The sequence below is a fragment of the Toxorhynchites rutilus genome, chromosome 2 (genome assembly GCF_029784135.1).
Source record: "Toxorhynchites rutilus septentrionalis strain SRP chromosome 2, ASM2978413v1, whole genome shotgun sequence".
In the NCBI taxonomy this organism is placed as follows: Eukaryota; Metazoa; Arthropoda; class Insecta; order Diptera; family Culicidae; genus Toxorhynchites; species Toxorhynchites rutilus.
In genome coordinates, this window is record NC_073745.1 from 181,608,012 (window position 1) to 181,626,430 (window position 18,419).

Consider the following 18,419-nt stretch of genomic DNA (forward strand, 5'->3'; position numbering starts at 1 on the left):
ATTTTGCGGTCAAGGCCAGAGGCAGTCATTTACGAGATATCATAATCAAAAAGTAGTTAGAACAAATCTCCTTGGAACAAAATAAATGAATTTCAAAAAAAAAATTTAAAATTCCACTTCTTTACTTTGCTATTGCAAAAACAAATCCTTCCACTTTAAATGGCCCACCCTGTAGTTCTGAGACTGCTCTAATGAAAGTATACGACGAAATAGCAAAAATGGATAAAAATGGTGTGACTATCTTGCTATCTTGTTAGAAAAACGTTGGGCTGACTGTTATTAAATAAAGAGATATAAAAACATTGTTTGTTTTCGGATGAATTCTGACTATTTTCATTTTTTTCATGAAAATCTGAAGCTGAGGCGATTTGAAAGCAGATGAAACTTCTAATCTGCTTCGCAAAATTTCATCATCTGAACATGAACGAATAAAATTCGTTATAGAGAACAAAGCAGGTAAATCTATGAAGGTTTGATTGTTTGGATTCATTTTCGGTTTTATTCACTCATTCATAAAATTTTTCAAAAAATGCATTTTTTTGGCTCACGTGTCCCGTTTTTATTCCTGAACTATTTGGTCAGCCTAATTATGCATTTATTTTTTTCGAAATGAAATTTATTCTTGGGTCAATGTAATGGTGACGAAGTCTCCTTCTAACGAGAATAATGAGCCGAGGCGGCCCTAAGCCGCCGACCCGCCGTTAGAAGCGGCGGTCACTAGGAAGCAATCCTGTGTTTTACGATAGCCCGGTTAGTTTGGAACATAGGAGACGATCCTTCAGTTTGGTCCGACCGAGCGTCGGATGGCATACGTTTGACTGGTGCATTACGTTTACCCGACCAAATTTTGTTTTTTATCGCCAGTATAGAAAATCATGGGCATTGAAATCATAACTTAAATTAAAAATGAAGTGCTTCGTCCCATACCGCAAAGGTGATTTTAATTGCAAATCGCAAAATAAAGCCTTCGGATTGGTATCCAAACGTCGTTTTCTAAAGGAAACTATCCAACGAAATCAAATGCTGGAATGTATCAATGTCGACTCCAAACAATGTGCGTGAGCCCTGCTTTATGCTGCCTACGCTCAATTTATGTTGGTTGGGATAGGGTCGTCAGGGTCCCGCGTGCCTTTCATCCACTTTCCAGCTCCTTTACATTCTTTTCGAAATCGAAGAGTCTGTTTTGAGAGCGGCCCTATATTTTGAATACACAGATTGACTCGGTGTAGCATAGGCAGCGATTCTCGAGTTTCGGTGATATTTCAGACAGTTTATTTTAATATCATTTTTTAAATTTTAACTGAGTTTATCTGGAAGCATATCACAGTAATATCATTGAAACTTTGAAATGAAACAGTACTCTTTAATTTAAACAACCTGTGTTATAATTTTATTTTAAACCTTTCTTAAGCGATTAAGTTTACTTACTTTAAATAATTTATACATAATATAACAGAAATATTCTATACAAAACATTAGGTTGTATTTTTGTTAAATATATTTTCATATATTTATACATATTTTTTCACCTGTCGTTTGAACATTGTTTTCCTTTTTTACTATGCCTTCATCTGCCTATTCGTCGATTTTATTCCTTTCTGTTCTATTTTTGTTTGAAATATAATGAAAACCCGTTTATTTAGTTTAATTTTTTTCTCATTTATACTTGAATAATTAGGTTTATAATTCTAGATTTTAAATGAATTCGTTCGTAATCGATTTACTCCACTTCTTTGGCTAATTTCAATCGATAACCATACATTAAGTATCATCGACTTAGGTTTTTTCCATTTCTTTTGACTATTTATTTAAAAAAAATTACCGATATCGTTAGTTGTCTAAGTAATTTTCATCTCAATTAATTTGAAGGATTGTCGGCCCTTCGCTATATTTTTTTCGTTATTCTTATGATTTGATGTTTTTTCCCAATATTTATAAAACGTACGCACACTTCGTTTGTTAATATTTGGTTTTACTAAATTTCATTCAGGGCTTAGGGCAGTGTCAGATATTTCTGTAAACTTATGCTCTTCGTCTATTTCAACCACATAAATTTTTCATTTCATTTTCAACCGGAACTCCTTTCACTGCACTCATAATATGATCAAGTGGTTGTCGAGATGTGTGAGAATGGTAGGTGTTTGAGTTTGCTCCACTGACATGAGAAAGGACCTGAAGTCGCATCCAGGTTCGAATTTCAGCCGCTGTATGGTTCGATGAAATTAAAGTAAAATAAAAACAAACAATCAAGTGAATCGATTCGTTTTACAAGTTGGCACCGTTGCTCTGGTATAGCTTTATTCATCAAATGATATATATGTAGTTTAGTTTCCATAAAAAATGTATACAAAATATAGAGGTTCGTTTGCAGTATAGTTTAGATGAATTTTATCTCGCATCTTAAATCAGTGGTGGCCTTGCGCATGATATCTGATTGTTCTCGTACAAATATAAAAACAATGATTGACTAAGCGATGGAATATACAACGGGAGTCTTCGTATTCATTTATATAATACTACATCGGATATTTGAGAAGAAAATTGCTTCATAAGCGAGTTCCGACAGGGTTTTCGTCTTCGTCTATATTTTGGTAAAACGGGGTGATAGGAGACTCATTCTTGTGTTTCTTTTGGCATAAAATAATTCAATTCTCTGAATGTAGTTCGTTCTCTTTTTTTTATTTGTCATATTTTTTAAAACTTTCCTTGATTATTTCTACGTATGTGGATCAACAACTTAACGTATCCATTTATGTTCCTTATATATTTTTTCGTTTATATATGCTTTTCTGATTTTATCTCGTCTCCGTTTGCTGAGTGTTGTTCCGAAGTATCTAAGAATATTTTTCATGATGACTAAATTAACAGTTCTGCTAGTGCATCTATGTTTTATACGATTGCTTCTAATAATCAGTCAAACACAAAAGAAAATTAAGATTCTTTTTGTTTTTAAATTCGTCCCATGCATACAAGGGCTATAGGCTGTTAGAATGTGCTGTGAGGTGAGTGTCATCGATTGCGGTTTTTTTGTGTGGAAAAACGAATTTTCAACTCGAGTAGAGAATTTTAAACTGTGGAATACTAGCAATTACCGCCGATTCGAATTCTGTCTAACAGTAATTTTGTCATTCTGACAGTTCTGGGTTTTCACACTCAAAGCTCTTCATCTGTTTTGCTCGTTCCATTTTGGCTGTTGTAAAGTCAAAATTTGTTGGTTCGGCCCGACATTTTTGACACCATTTTGGCTACAGTTGTTTAGTACACTAGTCTTTCTCTTCATTTTCAATGTATATTCAAATGAACATGTACTTTTCAATCAATGATCTAAGACACAAGTAGTCGTGAGCTTACTAAACTGTTTGGTACTATTAGTGGCGTTAAGAAAAAAAAGTCACACTACCATAGTTTCCGTGGTGGTAACCCATAACACTTAATTCGTAACATAAATCTCTAAATAACCACTTACGGGAATCTAAAATTGAAACGATTCATTCTCGATGCTAACCGTATTGTTAATGTATGCGCTAGGTTTGTACGGAATTCCTATGTTGGCTTGTAAACAGCACATGCATCGTCTTCATATGTATAGTTGAAAGTTGAGCGCGTGTGTGTGAACATGGGAATTACTTAGTGTTTGTGACCGCCTGTGCGTATGTACAGAGATGTTTAGTTGGCCTTCACGTTCAGAGATCATCTTCTAAGGTTAAACGTATTACTTCGGGATCTGCTTTTTACGTTAATAGATTGAGTTTCTTTTGCATATATTCGTTTTAATGGATAACATAGTAGATGCGTCTATGCTCTCGTTAAACTGTTCCTAGTGTTTGTTCTCTGTAACGTGTTGTGCTGGAGTATGTGTGTTCGTTCCGTTTTATTATCGGTTTATAATATATTGTGCGGATTTCTGGTACACCTTCGTTGAAATTAAGAAATGTGCTCGAATGAAAATGAAAATGAAATTAGACAAAAATCAAGTGAGTAAAGTATCGGTTTGTATCCTCCTTCGTATTGATTTTGTGGTTCAATCTATACATCTGCCCACATCCACACACATACACACCTACACATACAAATATACACACGTACATGCAGGAATCCATACGTATACACAGCTATATGTGCAAGTGTACAAATATACTTATTTGTTAATCAGTTGATACATAACTATTTTTCTATTTCATTTCTGGTTTTCTGGTTTTTAGTAAAAAGTTTATCATTTCTACAGAAATGATGTATTTAAATACATATTTTTTAATAATATAATATATATTATTATTTTGTTTTGATTTAAATTCTACTTTGGCGATACGACTGCGGTTTTACGAGTTTATCTGATTTTTCTTCCTCATTATAGGTTATTTTTTTTTGGTAATTACATTATTACTATGTTACTATTATTATTGATTACAAGGTTTTCCCAGTTATTGAAATTCGTGGCAATCGTATCCCACATTTTATTTTATCTACTATTTCTATCATGAAATTAGACACAGCTGATGTCTAGGGTATGCATTACTTTTAACTTCTTAAAATTTCGTCCTTCTCGTTCTCACGTATCTCCTGATCTTATTCGTCGCCTTATGCAGTTAGAAACAGGTGTCGTTGCCCGCTCCATTAGATTGATTTCTATTAATTGCTTCATTTTATGTAACGATTACAATGATGTGCGTTTCCATTCTTTATTTTTAGGTTTTAGATATTTCTGTTGTTCATTAGCAATAACTTTCACAAATTAATTTAGTTATTTTTATACGTTTCTTATTAATGGCAGCATTTGTGTTTTTTTCTTCGAGAGTGTTTTCGATTTCCGGCTCCATTTCACGTTTACACATGCGCTACTCGAAATGACAAAGGTTGTGGCAACACACGTCCTAACAAATCTCCGAATCCGCACTCATCGTCATCCGTACGCTTGATTTCATCAAACAAAGTGTTATGTTACTGCTCAATGTGTTTTGTTCGTCAGTGAATTTCGCTTTATTGTATTATTTTGCTCTACTCTGCTAGTTTGCTACAAACGCCGAGATGTCTTCTTATAACCGGTCTTCATCTTCCTCCTCTACATCATCACCGTTCTCTTCATTCTCCTCCTTGTAGCCAGGATGTTCCGATATTGCATAGTAGTTACCGTTATATATAACACCCAATTCACGTAGCGCATCACCACGTATCGTTGCTTTGATCGTCCAGTTGTAGCAATCGTCGGATTCACTTTCCCGATCCAACCGTTCTACATCAAGGATTTTGGAACTTAGACGCTCTAGAATGATACCGATATCTTTTATACTAAGGTGTCGTTTTTGATCCACCGAAAGCTGATCAATTAGTAGCAAAAATTTTTCTGAAGTGACAGTTTCATCCTCCATAACCGTGTTCTCTGTTTCACTTTCAGAACTATCCCGCTCTGGGCCAATATCCAAAAAGCGTACGTGACCTTTAGTGGTAGATGTTCGTCTACTATCTGAAAGGCTACTGGGTGGTGGTTGTGGACTCGCGGAACCATCTTGTATTGGAGACGTGGCCACGTTTTTGTGTACTGCAATTTTTCTTCCCTCCTCATGCAGGGCACAACAGTGGAAGTCACATTCAGTCGCTCCCGGGCTACCGGCCCTAGTGGGCGTGTGAGCATGGTGAGCACATTCGGGAGTATGAATATGAACAGCTCCAACAGCACTATCGAAGGAACCACCCTGTTTCGACAGCCGTCTAGCAGAGTGGTAAATAGCTGACTGCGGATCATCGTGGTTGATGACCGTAATCTGTGGGCTCGAGTACCGCTGTTGACCTGATATAGAACCTTTGTCCAGAGAATTTTGGGTTGATAAACTTTTCTTCGATGGCGAAAATTTCTCTGAGCTAGGGCCATTGCTCAATCCTCCACCTCCGCCACCGCCGCCACCGATGCCACTACTACTGCTACCTTGTCCTCCTCCTTGATTGCCCTGTCGTTGATCCCAGTGTAATACAACGGTGACACGTCCCTTGTTATCCATAATTTTCCAAGATGGTGTTTCATCCTGCAGATCCAATGCATATATAGTCTCGCAGACGATTTTAGGTATGGCAGATATGGCTGAAAGGAGACAAAACGTATTATAGCAGTGGACATATCTTTTTCTGAATCTATATGAATAAAAATGAATCGTAGAATTTGTTGCTACGCGCAAACTCCGAGAAGGGATCGTTCGATTAGAGATGTCTTGATTTTGTTGTGTTCGAGTCCACCATAGGAAAAAAATCCAACTGAACCGCCGACCGAGAAGGTAGTGATCACGAACGTCAAATTGCTTGAACTTGAACATTGATATATTCACGTTAAAATTGTTTGGAAGTTTGATCAAGTGAAAGTTCCATAGACGCTCTGTCAGAATATTTCAAGGAATAAGTGAAAGTCTCAGCTATATCCATACCAATATAGAAACTAGTTTCGGTTTGATTGATTTATAAATAAAGGCCATTGTCCCGAAAGTGATCTAACTTTAACTCAAAAGAACAAACGGCTTCTGCACTCAAATACGTTCCAAGACAGATTTGTATGAATTTACGACTACTAGTTCTGCTTCACGAATGTGTGCCTTCTGCGTTAACATGTATCGCTAGATTATAGTTTATCGAAGAACACCTGTTGTTCGTTACAGATGCTGAGTGGCACTCCTGAATCGTGAGCTGTTGTTGCTCTTTCCTAGCTGTTGTGTTGCTGCTGTTGTGCTGCTAGTGTTTCTAGTGTATATGTACAGTCTACTATAACTGAACATAATAATAATAAACGGCAAACAAGTGGTTCTCCGTGAGAAATTAGTGGGTGGGTCTGATGTTGGTTCATCGGGCGATGAAAGCCATGTGAAAATATTATTGTTTAAATAACATAAGCTGATGAGAAAAGACATCCTCGAAACTAGTGATATTATGAATGCAAGAATCGAGGAAATTTCTGTTCGAATAAAAAACTCGAGAGTGAAATTGAATACATCAAGGCAACTTAACAGTCCAATCATTACTTGTTAGATGCACATCTGTATCGCATTGAAGTCGTTGATAGTAATATTTGCGTTTGTGGTGATGGTTATCATGACATCGAGCATGTGGTTTGGTCTCGTATGAACTTTCATTCTGCCAGGGCTCATATATCGGATTCACTCAGGGCACTAGGAAGGCAATCTGACTTACCGGTTAGAGACATCTTGGCTAGTCGTGAACTCAACCTTATGTTTTCTCTTTACCAATTTCTCAAAAGAAATGATATCACAATTTGATTCCTTCCCTCCTCATCAAACCAAACTACCCCACTCGCTCCATCCTAGTCCACAATCCTGTCCAATCAATGTAGGGTTAGATTTAGTTATTATTAAATTGTTAGTCTTAAATATATAGAAAATAAGTTATATTTTAAGGTGAAATTTGACTCTGTGAACGTTAGATAATAAGTAATTGAGTCTGATTAATAAACTTTTTCGGAAAAAATTCATCTCAACAGTTCATTTTCGAAGAATTTGAAACTGTGAAAGCTATAATTTCCAATCACAAAGATGATATTGTTTCTCTGAAAAACGACTTGAAATCGGCCAAAAGAGACTGTGTAACTAATTTGGAGGAGCTCAATTTTGAATTCTGAGCACAAGAGTCCATATTATGAAGGAACCCCACTCGTGCTCTCAGCTTGTGAAACCTATAAGAGTCGCTGACAGAAGCCGAAGCGCGCTTTGAAGGAACGTTCGAAGCGCACTTTTGTGGAAATTTTAAAGGACGCTTCTCCACTAGCCCAACAACAACCAATCTCCACACACAATATCTTCTCCACGTTGCCAGTTGACGAAATGGAAGCGGACACAGCTAACAAGGGCACACCGTTCATTTTCCAAGAAAATTCCCGGCGCAAAAATGTGACCACTCCAAAAATTCAATCACAAGTCCCTCCGGTGATATCCCCTGTTAGCTTGCCAAAAAAAATCGAGTGTAGCGGATAAGCAAAATCAGGTTCCTCCTGGCTGCCGTGGGGATAGTTTACCTTCGAACGACCCAGCACTCGAGGGGACATCAAAAATCCCAACTGTTTCTTTTTTTCCGTCCAGCTCAACTTCCCAATCGGGATTTATAAAGTTGACTGACCTTGTGGCTCAAATCTTCACATGCTTTAATGTTTCCGACTCCATCAGAACCATTGTTACCACAATGCTTCCAATAATAAAGACACTTTTGCAACAATTGATGTGAACATGGACCCTCCTTGCAATGATTGTTCCTCTCGATGACTAGTTTAAATAGAGAAGTCGGAGACATCACTGTTTTGCAGTGGAATTGTCGTAGTCTTATCCCTGAAATGGATACGTTCAAATTTTTAATTCACAACATCAATTGTGATGTTGTTTCTTTGTCCGAAACGTGGCTTTCTTCGCAAAATTGTCTCTCTTTCCACGATTTCAATATTATACGCTTGGACCGTGATGACGGATACGAAGGAGTGCTATTGGGGATCAATAAGTGTCACTCATTTTTTTCGAATTGACCTTCAACCTATTGGAGGGATCGAAGCAGGTGATTTTCATGCAAACATCAGAGGCAAATACCTCTGTATTGTTAGCTTGAATTGGCCTTCAAAAGCTGCGGTTAGCCGCAAGCAAGTTAGTAACATGTGCTCACGCCTCCCTGAGCCACGACTGATCTTGGGAGAACTGAACTCTCACAGAACCGCTGGGGGGGAACAGTACGACGACAATCGTTCATTGTTGATATATGACCTTTGTGAGAGCTTCAATATGACCGTTTTAAACACTGAGGAAACAACACGTGTACCGAAACCTTCTGCTAACCCAAGTGCTCTTGAACTTTTAATTTGTTCGAATTCACTATCGTTAGATTGCAAGTGGATTGTAATCTAGGATCCCAACGGTAGTGATTGTCGTGATATCACCTTCCACAGCTTCAACTACCTTTAGTCGGACTACCTGACAGCACGGACCATGTGTCATCCGCATTGACGGCATTGAGTTTCGTATTACGGAATGGAGGAGTAGACATGACAATATGGGTTTGCAGAAGAAATGAACACACTTTAAATATAAAAATTATGAATGAAAATTATTTTACCCAAATCAAAATAGTACTCTATATAAATGAAAATCACTTTTGCTTGCAAGAAGTGAAAAAATATCATGCAAAAATTGTGTCTCAAGATAATTTTATATTATAATGGTAAGTTTTGGTGAGAATATCTGAAAATTCATAGAAAATAGTTGATATTAGGGTCAGAACAACGTACTTATAGTAGGTAAAAAAAATTTTCCTACAAATTTTAGCAATTTAAAAATGCATTAAGGTCGACTAATCTGATTGGCGATCTAACGCAAAACGTAAACGATCGGTGAGACATCTGGATTTTGTTTTTGAACTAAGAAAATGATGCTAATGTAACCTAAAACTCAAAAACAAATCACGCATATTTTACTTCCGGGCTTTCCAAGGTATTTCTCACATGCAGGAATTTCTCTACTTGTGTTTGATTGTGCTCTCGAATTTCCTTCTTTAATTCAACCATTGTCAACATTTTTATAGTTTTCACTACTGAAAGAGATAATTAAATAACATGTATATATAAAATTGCGCAGAATTAAATTTCTTATAAACTCATCGCAATCAAATAATCTTTTATGATTATAACATTGTAATTTATGGAAAGAACTACAAACCTTCCATAAGGTCACATGGCAAAATTTAAAACCATCATCACTTTCACCGCAGCGCCGCCTAGGTGTAGATTTGTACGTTAGATCGCCAATAGAGAATAGTTGGCCTCATAAAAAATAATGTCGTATCCAGATGTCGTCACCATTCCACCGTCAACGCGAATTGTTCTCTCTCTCTCTCTCTCATTCGTTCAAATATTTGATGATAAAAATCACTCGATGTAGTAAGACGTAAAAAGACTTTCTTCTAGTAAAATACGTTTATTATTTTTTTGTAAAATACTTTTTTTTCAAAAGGTTATGTGCCCAGTGTCACGCGGGCGGAAAATATTCTCGTCGGTAGAAATCGTGTTGTGTTTGTGTTCGCGAAAATTGTAAAACCGCGTGAATTTCTTCCTTGTCTGATTGCAAGAGAAAAATGGCAGATTTGAATTTTTCGTTGCAGAAGCTGAACGATTTCAACTATGAAATCTGGAAACTTCGTGTTGCCCTATTGCTGACGAAGGAAGGATTGAAGGACGTCGTCAAGAAGGAGAAGTCCGATGGGCTTGATGCTGCCTGGATTACCAACCACGGTAAGGCGCGTGCTCTGATCGGGTTGTCCATTGAGGAGTTGTCCACGGTTGTCCACGAGTCATACGATGGGTTGATAATTGCCTTGGAAAGCCGACCAGAGGACGACTTGAACTTCGTTAAAGGCAAACTACCAGAGGAGTAGATGAAGCGTATAGAAAAAGAAAGTCCGTGCGGAGATGCGGAGCAATCGTTCAAGGTTGGAACAAAGCCTAAACAATCAGACAACAAGAAGGAAAATATCTGCCACTATTGTGGCAAGGGAAGACATTTCCGACGCGACTGTCGCGAACTGGAATACGATCGATAATCAAAAAAGGCGGAAGAAAACAAAGCTGCGAGCAAATCTTCTAATCAGAAGGCACATTTAGTTATTGCAGGAGATAAACAAGAAGCGGATGAGGTGTGTTTGACGGCTGAACCTGTGCTGGAAGGTGATTCTACGTTGTGGTTACTTGACTCAGGGGCCTCTTTTCATATGACCTGCAACGCAGAAAGAAAGTCCGATAATCACGAGCATCGGCCTGACCGATGGGAAGAAGATCTCTGCATCGGGGTTTATTTCCACAAAATTCCGTTCGACAAACGGAGATGGAAAGGACGTCGTCGTCAAACCAACATGATACAGACCCTGTTTGGTAAATCGCCCAAAGTAATTCGTGCAGATGCTGGGGGCGAGTATTTTTGTGTTCGATTGAAGAAATTCCTGGCGGATAGGGGAATGTTATCGCAGCAGATAGCTCCGCACAGTCCTCAACAAAACGGTACTGCCGAGAGGAAGAATCGCACTCTGGGCGAAATGATGCGATGTCTCTTGCCTGAGGCAGAGCTAGCCAAGCAATTTTGGGGAGTAGCAGTGTTTACATCCAGTTTCCTCCATAATCATCTACCAACAGCGGCGGTTAGTGTCACGCCATTTGAAATTTGGTCGGGCAAGAAGCCGAACTTTTCTTTTCTCCGTGTGTTAGGATCAGCCACCTTCGTCCACGTGCCGGATGAGAAACGGCGGAAGTTTGATTACATAGTCGGTAAATTAACCTTTTTGAACTACTCAAAAGTGCGGAAGGCGTATAGATTCTTCGATCCGGCCACGAACCTGGTGACAATCAGCAGGGACACACGTTTACTTGAGCTTGTTGCTGAAGGTGAGCAGGACTCGACCAAAGGTGTTCCGGTACAGCGACTGATGGAGGAGATCAACTACGTTAAAGCTGAGAATAAAGAACCACGAAACTTGAGGGAAGCCTTGTCGTTTACTGAGAAGTCGGAATGGTTCCAAGCGGTGCAGGAGGCGCTGAAATCTCATATTGAGAATAGCACTTGGGACCTGATGCGGTTGCCGTATGGTGAGAAACTAATTGGGAGTAGTTGGATATATAAAATTAGGTGGGATGCCAACCGGAGCTTGGTAAAGCATAAACCACGACTCGTCGCGCAAGGTTTTGCACAACAGTACGGTGAGGACTACAATGAAAGTTTTGCTCCGGTCACTGCAGAAGCAACTTTGCGCACCTTTCTGGCAGTGACATCATGGCGAAACTTCACTCTGCGTCATTTAGATGGTGGAAACGAGTTTATTCCAGGGAAAGGAAATTCATCGCTGTAACGGGCGATACAGCATTTCACTGGCGGGATATATTGAGAAGATTGTGTTTTGTTTTGGACTTCAAGATGCCAAAGCTTCGGAGAGTCCCATGGATACGGGATTAGCATCGACCAGTGATACAAGCACACCATTTCTTGATAATACAGAACACCGAACGCACTCGTCGTGGCACTGTTATATATAGCTGTCTATGCTAGACCCTATGTAGCTGTAAGTGGTTCGATTATCGGAAGGAAGGTTTGTGCACCAATTGTGGCCGTTTGGACAGCACCCAAAAGAGTGCTTCAATATTTGAAGGTGACCAACCATATGCGGCTGAATTTCAGCGACGATACAGGCCTTGTTGGATTTTGCGATGCCGACTGGGCCGGCGACTTGACAACTCGTCGTTCTACTTCAGGATTCGTATTTATCTTCGCAGGAGGAGCAGTTTACTGAGCAGGCAGATTGCAGCATTGCGTAACGCATTCATCTATGGAGTCGGAATACGTGGCCCTCGGAGAGGCCAGTCAAGATGCTGTGTGGTTAAGAAAACTATTAAAAGATCTTGGAGAGAATTTGGATTGCCCAACCATTAGGATAATCAGTCTTGCCTCCAATTCGTGCAAAACACGAACGAACATCACGTCGCTCAAAGCATGTAGAAACGAAAGAGCGATACATCAAGGAACTGTGCGACAAAGGAGTACTGCAGGTCAGCTATCGGCCTACGAAAATCGTGGTGGCTGACATTTTCACCAAAGCACTGGGGACGACGGAATTAAAGAGACTTTCCGGTCTATTGTGTTTAAATGACTACTTTGAGTCGGACTACCTGACAGCACAGACCAACCATCACCCATGTGTCATTGTTCTCTTTCTCATACGTTCAAATATTCAAATATAAAAATCACTCGATATAGTTAGACGTGAATAAACTTTCTTGTAGTGAAATACGTTTCGTAAAATCTGTTTCTGCTCAAAAGAGATCACTCACCAATCGATATTTCTACCACCAATGGGTTGAATTCTTCTGAATCAATAAACATGACATACGACCTCACAAGATTGACTGGAAAGAATATGCGGACGCAATTGCTCTGGCCATCAATTCCAGAGATGGCTTACCTCCATTGGACGAGTATAACTGCCTTTCTCGTTCGATCTATCACAGCGCAGTTTGCGCTCAAACAAAACCCATCCTAGGTTCCACTATTCGTCGGAGGACTCCCAATCCATGGTGGGATAGTCAGTGCTCCAAGCTTTATGTAGAAAAATCGAATGTATTTAAGGCTTTTCGGAAATGAGGAACCATTGAAAATTTTCAAACGTATTTAGCCCTTGAAAATCAATTTAAAAACTTGATCAAAGGGTAAAAACGTGCATATTGGCGAAAGTTCGTAGGAGGTTTTTCACGAGAAACGTCAATGTTATGAAAAATTATGGAAAGTGGCTCGAAACATGAGAAATCGCTCTTCAACGAATGAAAGCGAGGAATTTTCACATCGATGGATTTTTAATTTCACTCGAAAGGTTTGTCCCGATTCCGTACCCGTGCAGAAAATTGTTCGATATATATATATATATATATATATATATATATATATATATATATATATATATATATATATCACAAGATAGGTGCGATCTTGATCCGTGTTTTCGATGGTAGAATTCTCTCTTGCTTTCCTTGCATGTAACAATTCAGTTCCGGGATCGGATTCAGGGGGCCTTTGATTCTGTTTCAATAGAGGTTTTGTCAGACAAATTACACTCTCGGGGTCTGCCGCATTTATTGAATAACATGTTATATGACTTGCTTTGTGAGAAACACTTGAACCTTTCTCACGGAGATTCGGCATTAAGTCGGGTTTCTTACATAGGGCTTCCCCAGGGCTCATATATAAGCCCCCAACGTTGAAGCGTGAGACAACTTGCAGATGATGGAGTGGTGTCTGTCGTAGGATCAAACAAATCCGACCTGCAAGGACTCTCACTAGATACTTTAAACAATGTTTCAACCTGGGCCATTGGTCAGGGATTGAGTTCTCCACCGAGAAAACTGAGATGGTCGTCTTTTCTAGGAAGCATGCTATATATTCAGTATGTTGGGGTCTGGTTCGACTCCAAATGTATCGGGAGGCCTATATTAGGTATCTCAGTAAAAAATGCCAACAAAGATTAAATTTTCTCCATACAATTACCGCCACATGGTGAGGTGTCCATCCAGAATATCTTATAATGTTGTATCGAACAACTATTCTCTCAGTGTTGGAGTATGGCAGCTCCTGTTTTCAATCAGCTGCCAAAACAGATCCCATCAAACTCGAGCGAATTCAGTACCTTTGTCTACGTATTGTTTTGGGATGTATGTCCTCAACACACACCATGAGTCTCGAGGTTTTGGCAGGCGTCCCACTTTAAGATCGTTTCAATTATTAATCTCATCGGTTACTCATCCGGTGTAAGGTTATGAACCCATTGGTGATCGGAAATTTTGAGTAGCTTCTTCTTCTTCTTCAATGGCACTAACGTTCCTAGAGGAACTTCGCCGTCTCAACGTAGTATTACTTGCGTCATTTTTATTAGTACTTAGTTGAGATTTCTATGCCAAATAACACGCCTTGAATGCATTCTGAGTGGCAAGTTCTAGAATACGCGTGATCACAGTGCAAGTCGGAGGAAATTTCTTTGACGAAAAATTCCCCCGACCAGAACGGGAATCGAACCCGAACACCCGGCATGTTAGTTATGACGCTAACCACTCGGCCAAGGGATTTTGAGTAGCTGATCGAACTAAATTTTCACTCTGAATTCATGATTTCATATCATGAATTCATCTCCATGCAGATTATTCCTTCTTGGTATATTCCCAACCGTGTATTTTGATCTGTCCATGAAGCATAATATCCATGGAATTTCAGATTATCATTGATCGGAATCGTTCCGTCAATTGAGGTAATTATACTTTACCGATGGGTCCTCTATGAACAAGTCCTCAGGATTTGGAGTGTTCAACGATTTTTTTAGCACCTCCCACAGTCTTCAGTATTCTTGCTCAGTGTATATTGCTGAATTGGCATCGATTCACTGGGCGCTGGACAGCGTCGCCGTACGACCTGTTGAACACTATTACATCGTAACAGATACTACAGTGAGGCCGAAAAAGCACTCGTCGTACTTCCTTCAGAGAATACGAAACATTTTGAGTGCTTTATCCAGACGCCATTATGTCATTGCCTTTGTCTGGGTCCCTTCACATTGCTCAATTCCGGGTAATGAGAGGGCTGACTCATTAGCAAAGGTGGGTGCGATTGAAGGCGACATTTATCAGCGTCAAATCGCCTTCAATGAATTTTATTCTTCAGTTCGCAAAAATACCATCGCTAACTGGCAACGCAAGTGAAACGAAGATGAATTGGCCGGTGATTTCACTCGATTATCCCTAAGGTTAGTCTCAAACCGAGGTTCAAAAGTCTGGACTTGAGTCGGGACGCACCTTCTCCCGACTCATGCTCAATCACTGTTCGTTAGACACGCTGTTATTTCGTATAAATTTTGTCAGCAACAATCTCTGCGTTTGTGGTCAAGGTTATCACTACATCGAGCATGTTCTTTGGTCGTGCAAGATGTATCTTGTAGCCAGATCGAATTTAGAAAACTCTCTTCGGACCCGAGGGAAACAACCCAATGCGGTGCGTTTGGTTAGACCTTGATTACATGTCCCAAATCTATCTTTTCCTAAAAACTATCGATCTCCGTGTTTAATCATCAGTATTATCCTAACCTCTTTATGTTTCTTTCTCTTCCTGATAAAAAATGTCACTCTACTAACCTCAAGTCGTCCGTGAGTAGTTGGTTCCCATCCAATTAATCGTAGAATAAGCAAAATTGTAAATATGCTTTAGAACTAAAATTAGATGTAGAATTTGGTTCCTTTAAACTTATGTAACTGAGCCTCTACGAATAAACGATTCATAAAAAAAGTATCAAACTTCCATCAGAACCATTTCTATGAAACTGGCCATAACCCGCTTTTTTTTCAACACATTCCGGATATTTTAGTGTTTTATGCTTTGGAAATAATTCTTATTTCTGTGTTTCTAATAATTCTAATAATTTCTAATAATTTAATTTCTAATAATTACCAATACACTTAAATTAAACCAAAAAAGGGTTCTTCTTATCTTGAATACAGTGTGTATATTCAGACTGTTCTGTTGCATGGAACCACAAACCGCGATGGTTGATGTTTCGTTTACGATTTGCAAGATGTGGTCACGGAATAACGTTGCCAATAGACAATTCTTGTTCACATTAAATATTATTTCAAAATTTAATTTTTTTTCAGGCTTTAGGTATGCATCACACTTACCAGCTTTGATCACATCGACACCTGTTGGGCACCAACGTTCTCCCTGCCGCAATAGCAGCAGCACAGTGTTGTTTGCTAGCGTCCGAAAGTACTCTCCATCTTCTACTTGTGTTCCATCGCATTCGAGAACCAATCGAACTGGTTCTGATGCTGGTACTCCTAGCTTATCTTTTCCTACAACATACGGAATGGAAATTTAAGTAAAATGACAAACTATTACATTTTTTTTTTCTGTGTCACGTAAAAATTCATCCGTACTGGCTGATTTTATATTGTTTGTTCTGCTTGCTCTTTCCAAAATACTTTATGAGAGAACTTTGTCAGTGCGCAGTATCATTTTTGTACATTTTGACTTTTCATGGCACACACATACAACCACACAGAAAGTGTGCCCACAGAACACTGCGATCAAAAGTTCATCAACTGCTGTGTGTGTATGTATTTGGCCCAAATTTAATTCTCCTTACTACATACAGGTCGATTGGAAGAGCAAAAGAACCAGTTCTCTTAGCAGTTCTTGGCCTAAGTTTGGCCTATATTTGATTATTTTGGAGAATGCTACCACTGCTCCTCATACTTCCAATAGAAAAACTGTTTACCTCTAACTAACAGTTCTTCAAAACTGCCTACAACGAGACCTTTACGGACATGGCGCCAATTGTCCCAGATTTTGAAAGGTCTTTTGCCGCGAGACTCCTGAAACGAAAATATGACACGGGTTTGATAGTGTTACTCATTGGTGTGCTTATTACTATATTACCGCAGCCAGTCCTTGCCGAAAATTCAAACAATTACATCCCCAAATCGGTTTAGATACACCAAGTGTGCATAATGCTGCAGACCACATCCCTGTGTTATGTGATGCACGGTATGAGCCCCTTTTCGCAATTTTTGTATGCTTGAACTTCCTTCCTTATGTCGAGAATTGTGCAGCACAGAAGCAGATAGGATTTGTGCTTTTGTTGTGTTTTTATTTCGTAAAAATTATTGTCGTTTGAGTGGCTCCATTTTTTTTCGGCTGATGTTCGATAGGATATTTTTAAAAGTAATCAACTTTCTAGCACTCAGCTGAAGATCTTATGTTCGGGAATCTATGTCGCTTTGTTATGTAGATTTGTACGTACTCTCTTCTCTGTATAAACTACTTTTAAACGATAGTTCTATAATACTTGGAATAAATCTTAAGAACTCATATCACAGATTGATTCACTAATGAAAATCACTTTTGTTTTTTTCTCTCTGCTTACAGGCATATGAAAAGTCTACGGAAATACGTCTAAATCACTGTCATGTCCTTTGTATACTGCCACAGTTTGTTGCAGTCAGCCTGGAATTGCTTCACTTATATACATCGCACTCTGGAGTACATAACGCAGGAGAATATGGCACACAGGGCTTTGCGTTGGCCTATATTCAAAAGATTATGCATTCACTTTTTGTATTATACAGAGTTCAACCTAGTGATTCCTACCTATACTTGTTCGACCTCCTGAAAATGATTCTAGCAAATTTCTTCCCGCCAGCAGAAAGAATTGTGTTAATTATATTCGAATCATAAAATTGTGAAATCTTCAGCTCAGTTAGTCACTTTTCCTCTCACAGTACATTTCGAATTTGTACAGCATTGGCCTTGTATAAAAATCTACAAAAACAATGCAAGAGGGAAAAATATCGAAACGCAGGTAACTCGACTTGCTAGTGCAGTCTATGATACTTCAGAATCTAATGATTATCACAAAGTGCACTGCCCTCGTGACCGAATGAGGAATCGAGAGCAGTCGTATAACCTCGTTTTCCAACAAAGCAGAGCATCAAATGCAATGAATTACAAAGCAAGAGCATCATCTTCTCTTCATACACCTGTGTAAGTGAAGAATGGGCAACAAATTTTCGCGAGAAGGGTGGATTTTCATTCTCCTCGATTTTTCCCTAGGTTTAGTGTAGCCTGGAATCTCCCTCAACCCAGCACAGAGAGAGAGAGAGCAGTCCTAAATGATCTTGTTCTCTGCCTTGGTTGTGTATAATATCGCTCTTTCTCTGTGTTTTTCTTTTCACTCTCTTTCTTTTCCTCTCTCGGCGTATTCGTATTTTTTTCCTGGTGAACCCGTAGTAAAGTGGACATGTGTTTTTTTGGCCTTACATTGAACAATCAGCCTTTTCCAGCTTCGAGGGAAAAACGGTCAGCCATTCGTTACAATACTTTGAG

At 39.0% G+C, this 18,419-nt stretch overlaps 1 protein-coding gene across 2 annotated transcripts in view; it reads right to left on the minus strand.

The window, feature by feature from the left end:
* Positions 1–1,362: 1,362 nt before the first annotated feature.
* The window catches only part of LOC129764223 (uncharacterized), a 30,613-nt gene continuing 13,556 nt past the window's right edge, over positions 1,363–18,419 (minus strand). Inside the window, exons 1-4 of one of the 2 annotated variants that reach the window (XM_055763085.1) lie at positions 16,974–17,917; positions 16,813–16,909; positions 16,214–16,387; positions 1,363–6,073 (exon numbers count right to left, since the gene is read on the minus strand). In XM_055763085.1, coding sequence (XP_055619060.1) covers positions 5,034–6,073; positions 16,214–16,387; positions 16,813–16,909; positions 16,974–17,060 — 1,398 coding nt within the window. In that variant the 5' untranslated portion in view covers positions 17,061–17,917 and the 3' untranslated portion in view covers positions 1,363–5,033. Of the gene's footprint in view, positions 6,074–16,213; positions 16,388–16,812; positions 16,910–16,973; positions 17,918–18,419 lie in introns of those variants that run through there. The other variant, XM_055763086.1, reaches the window with a different exon arrangement.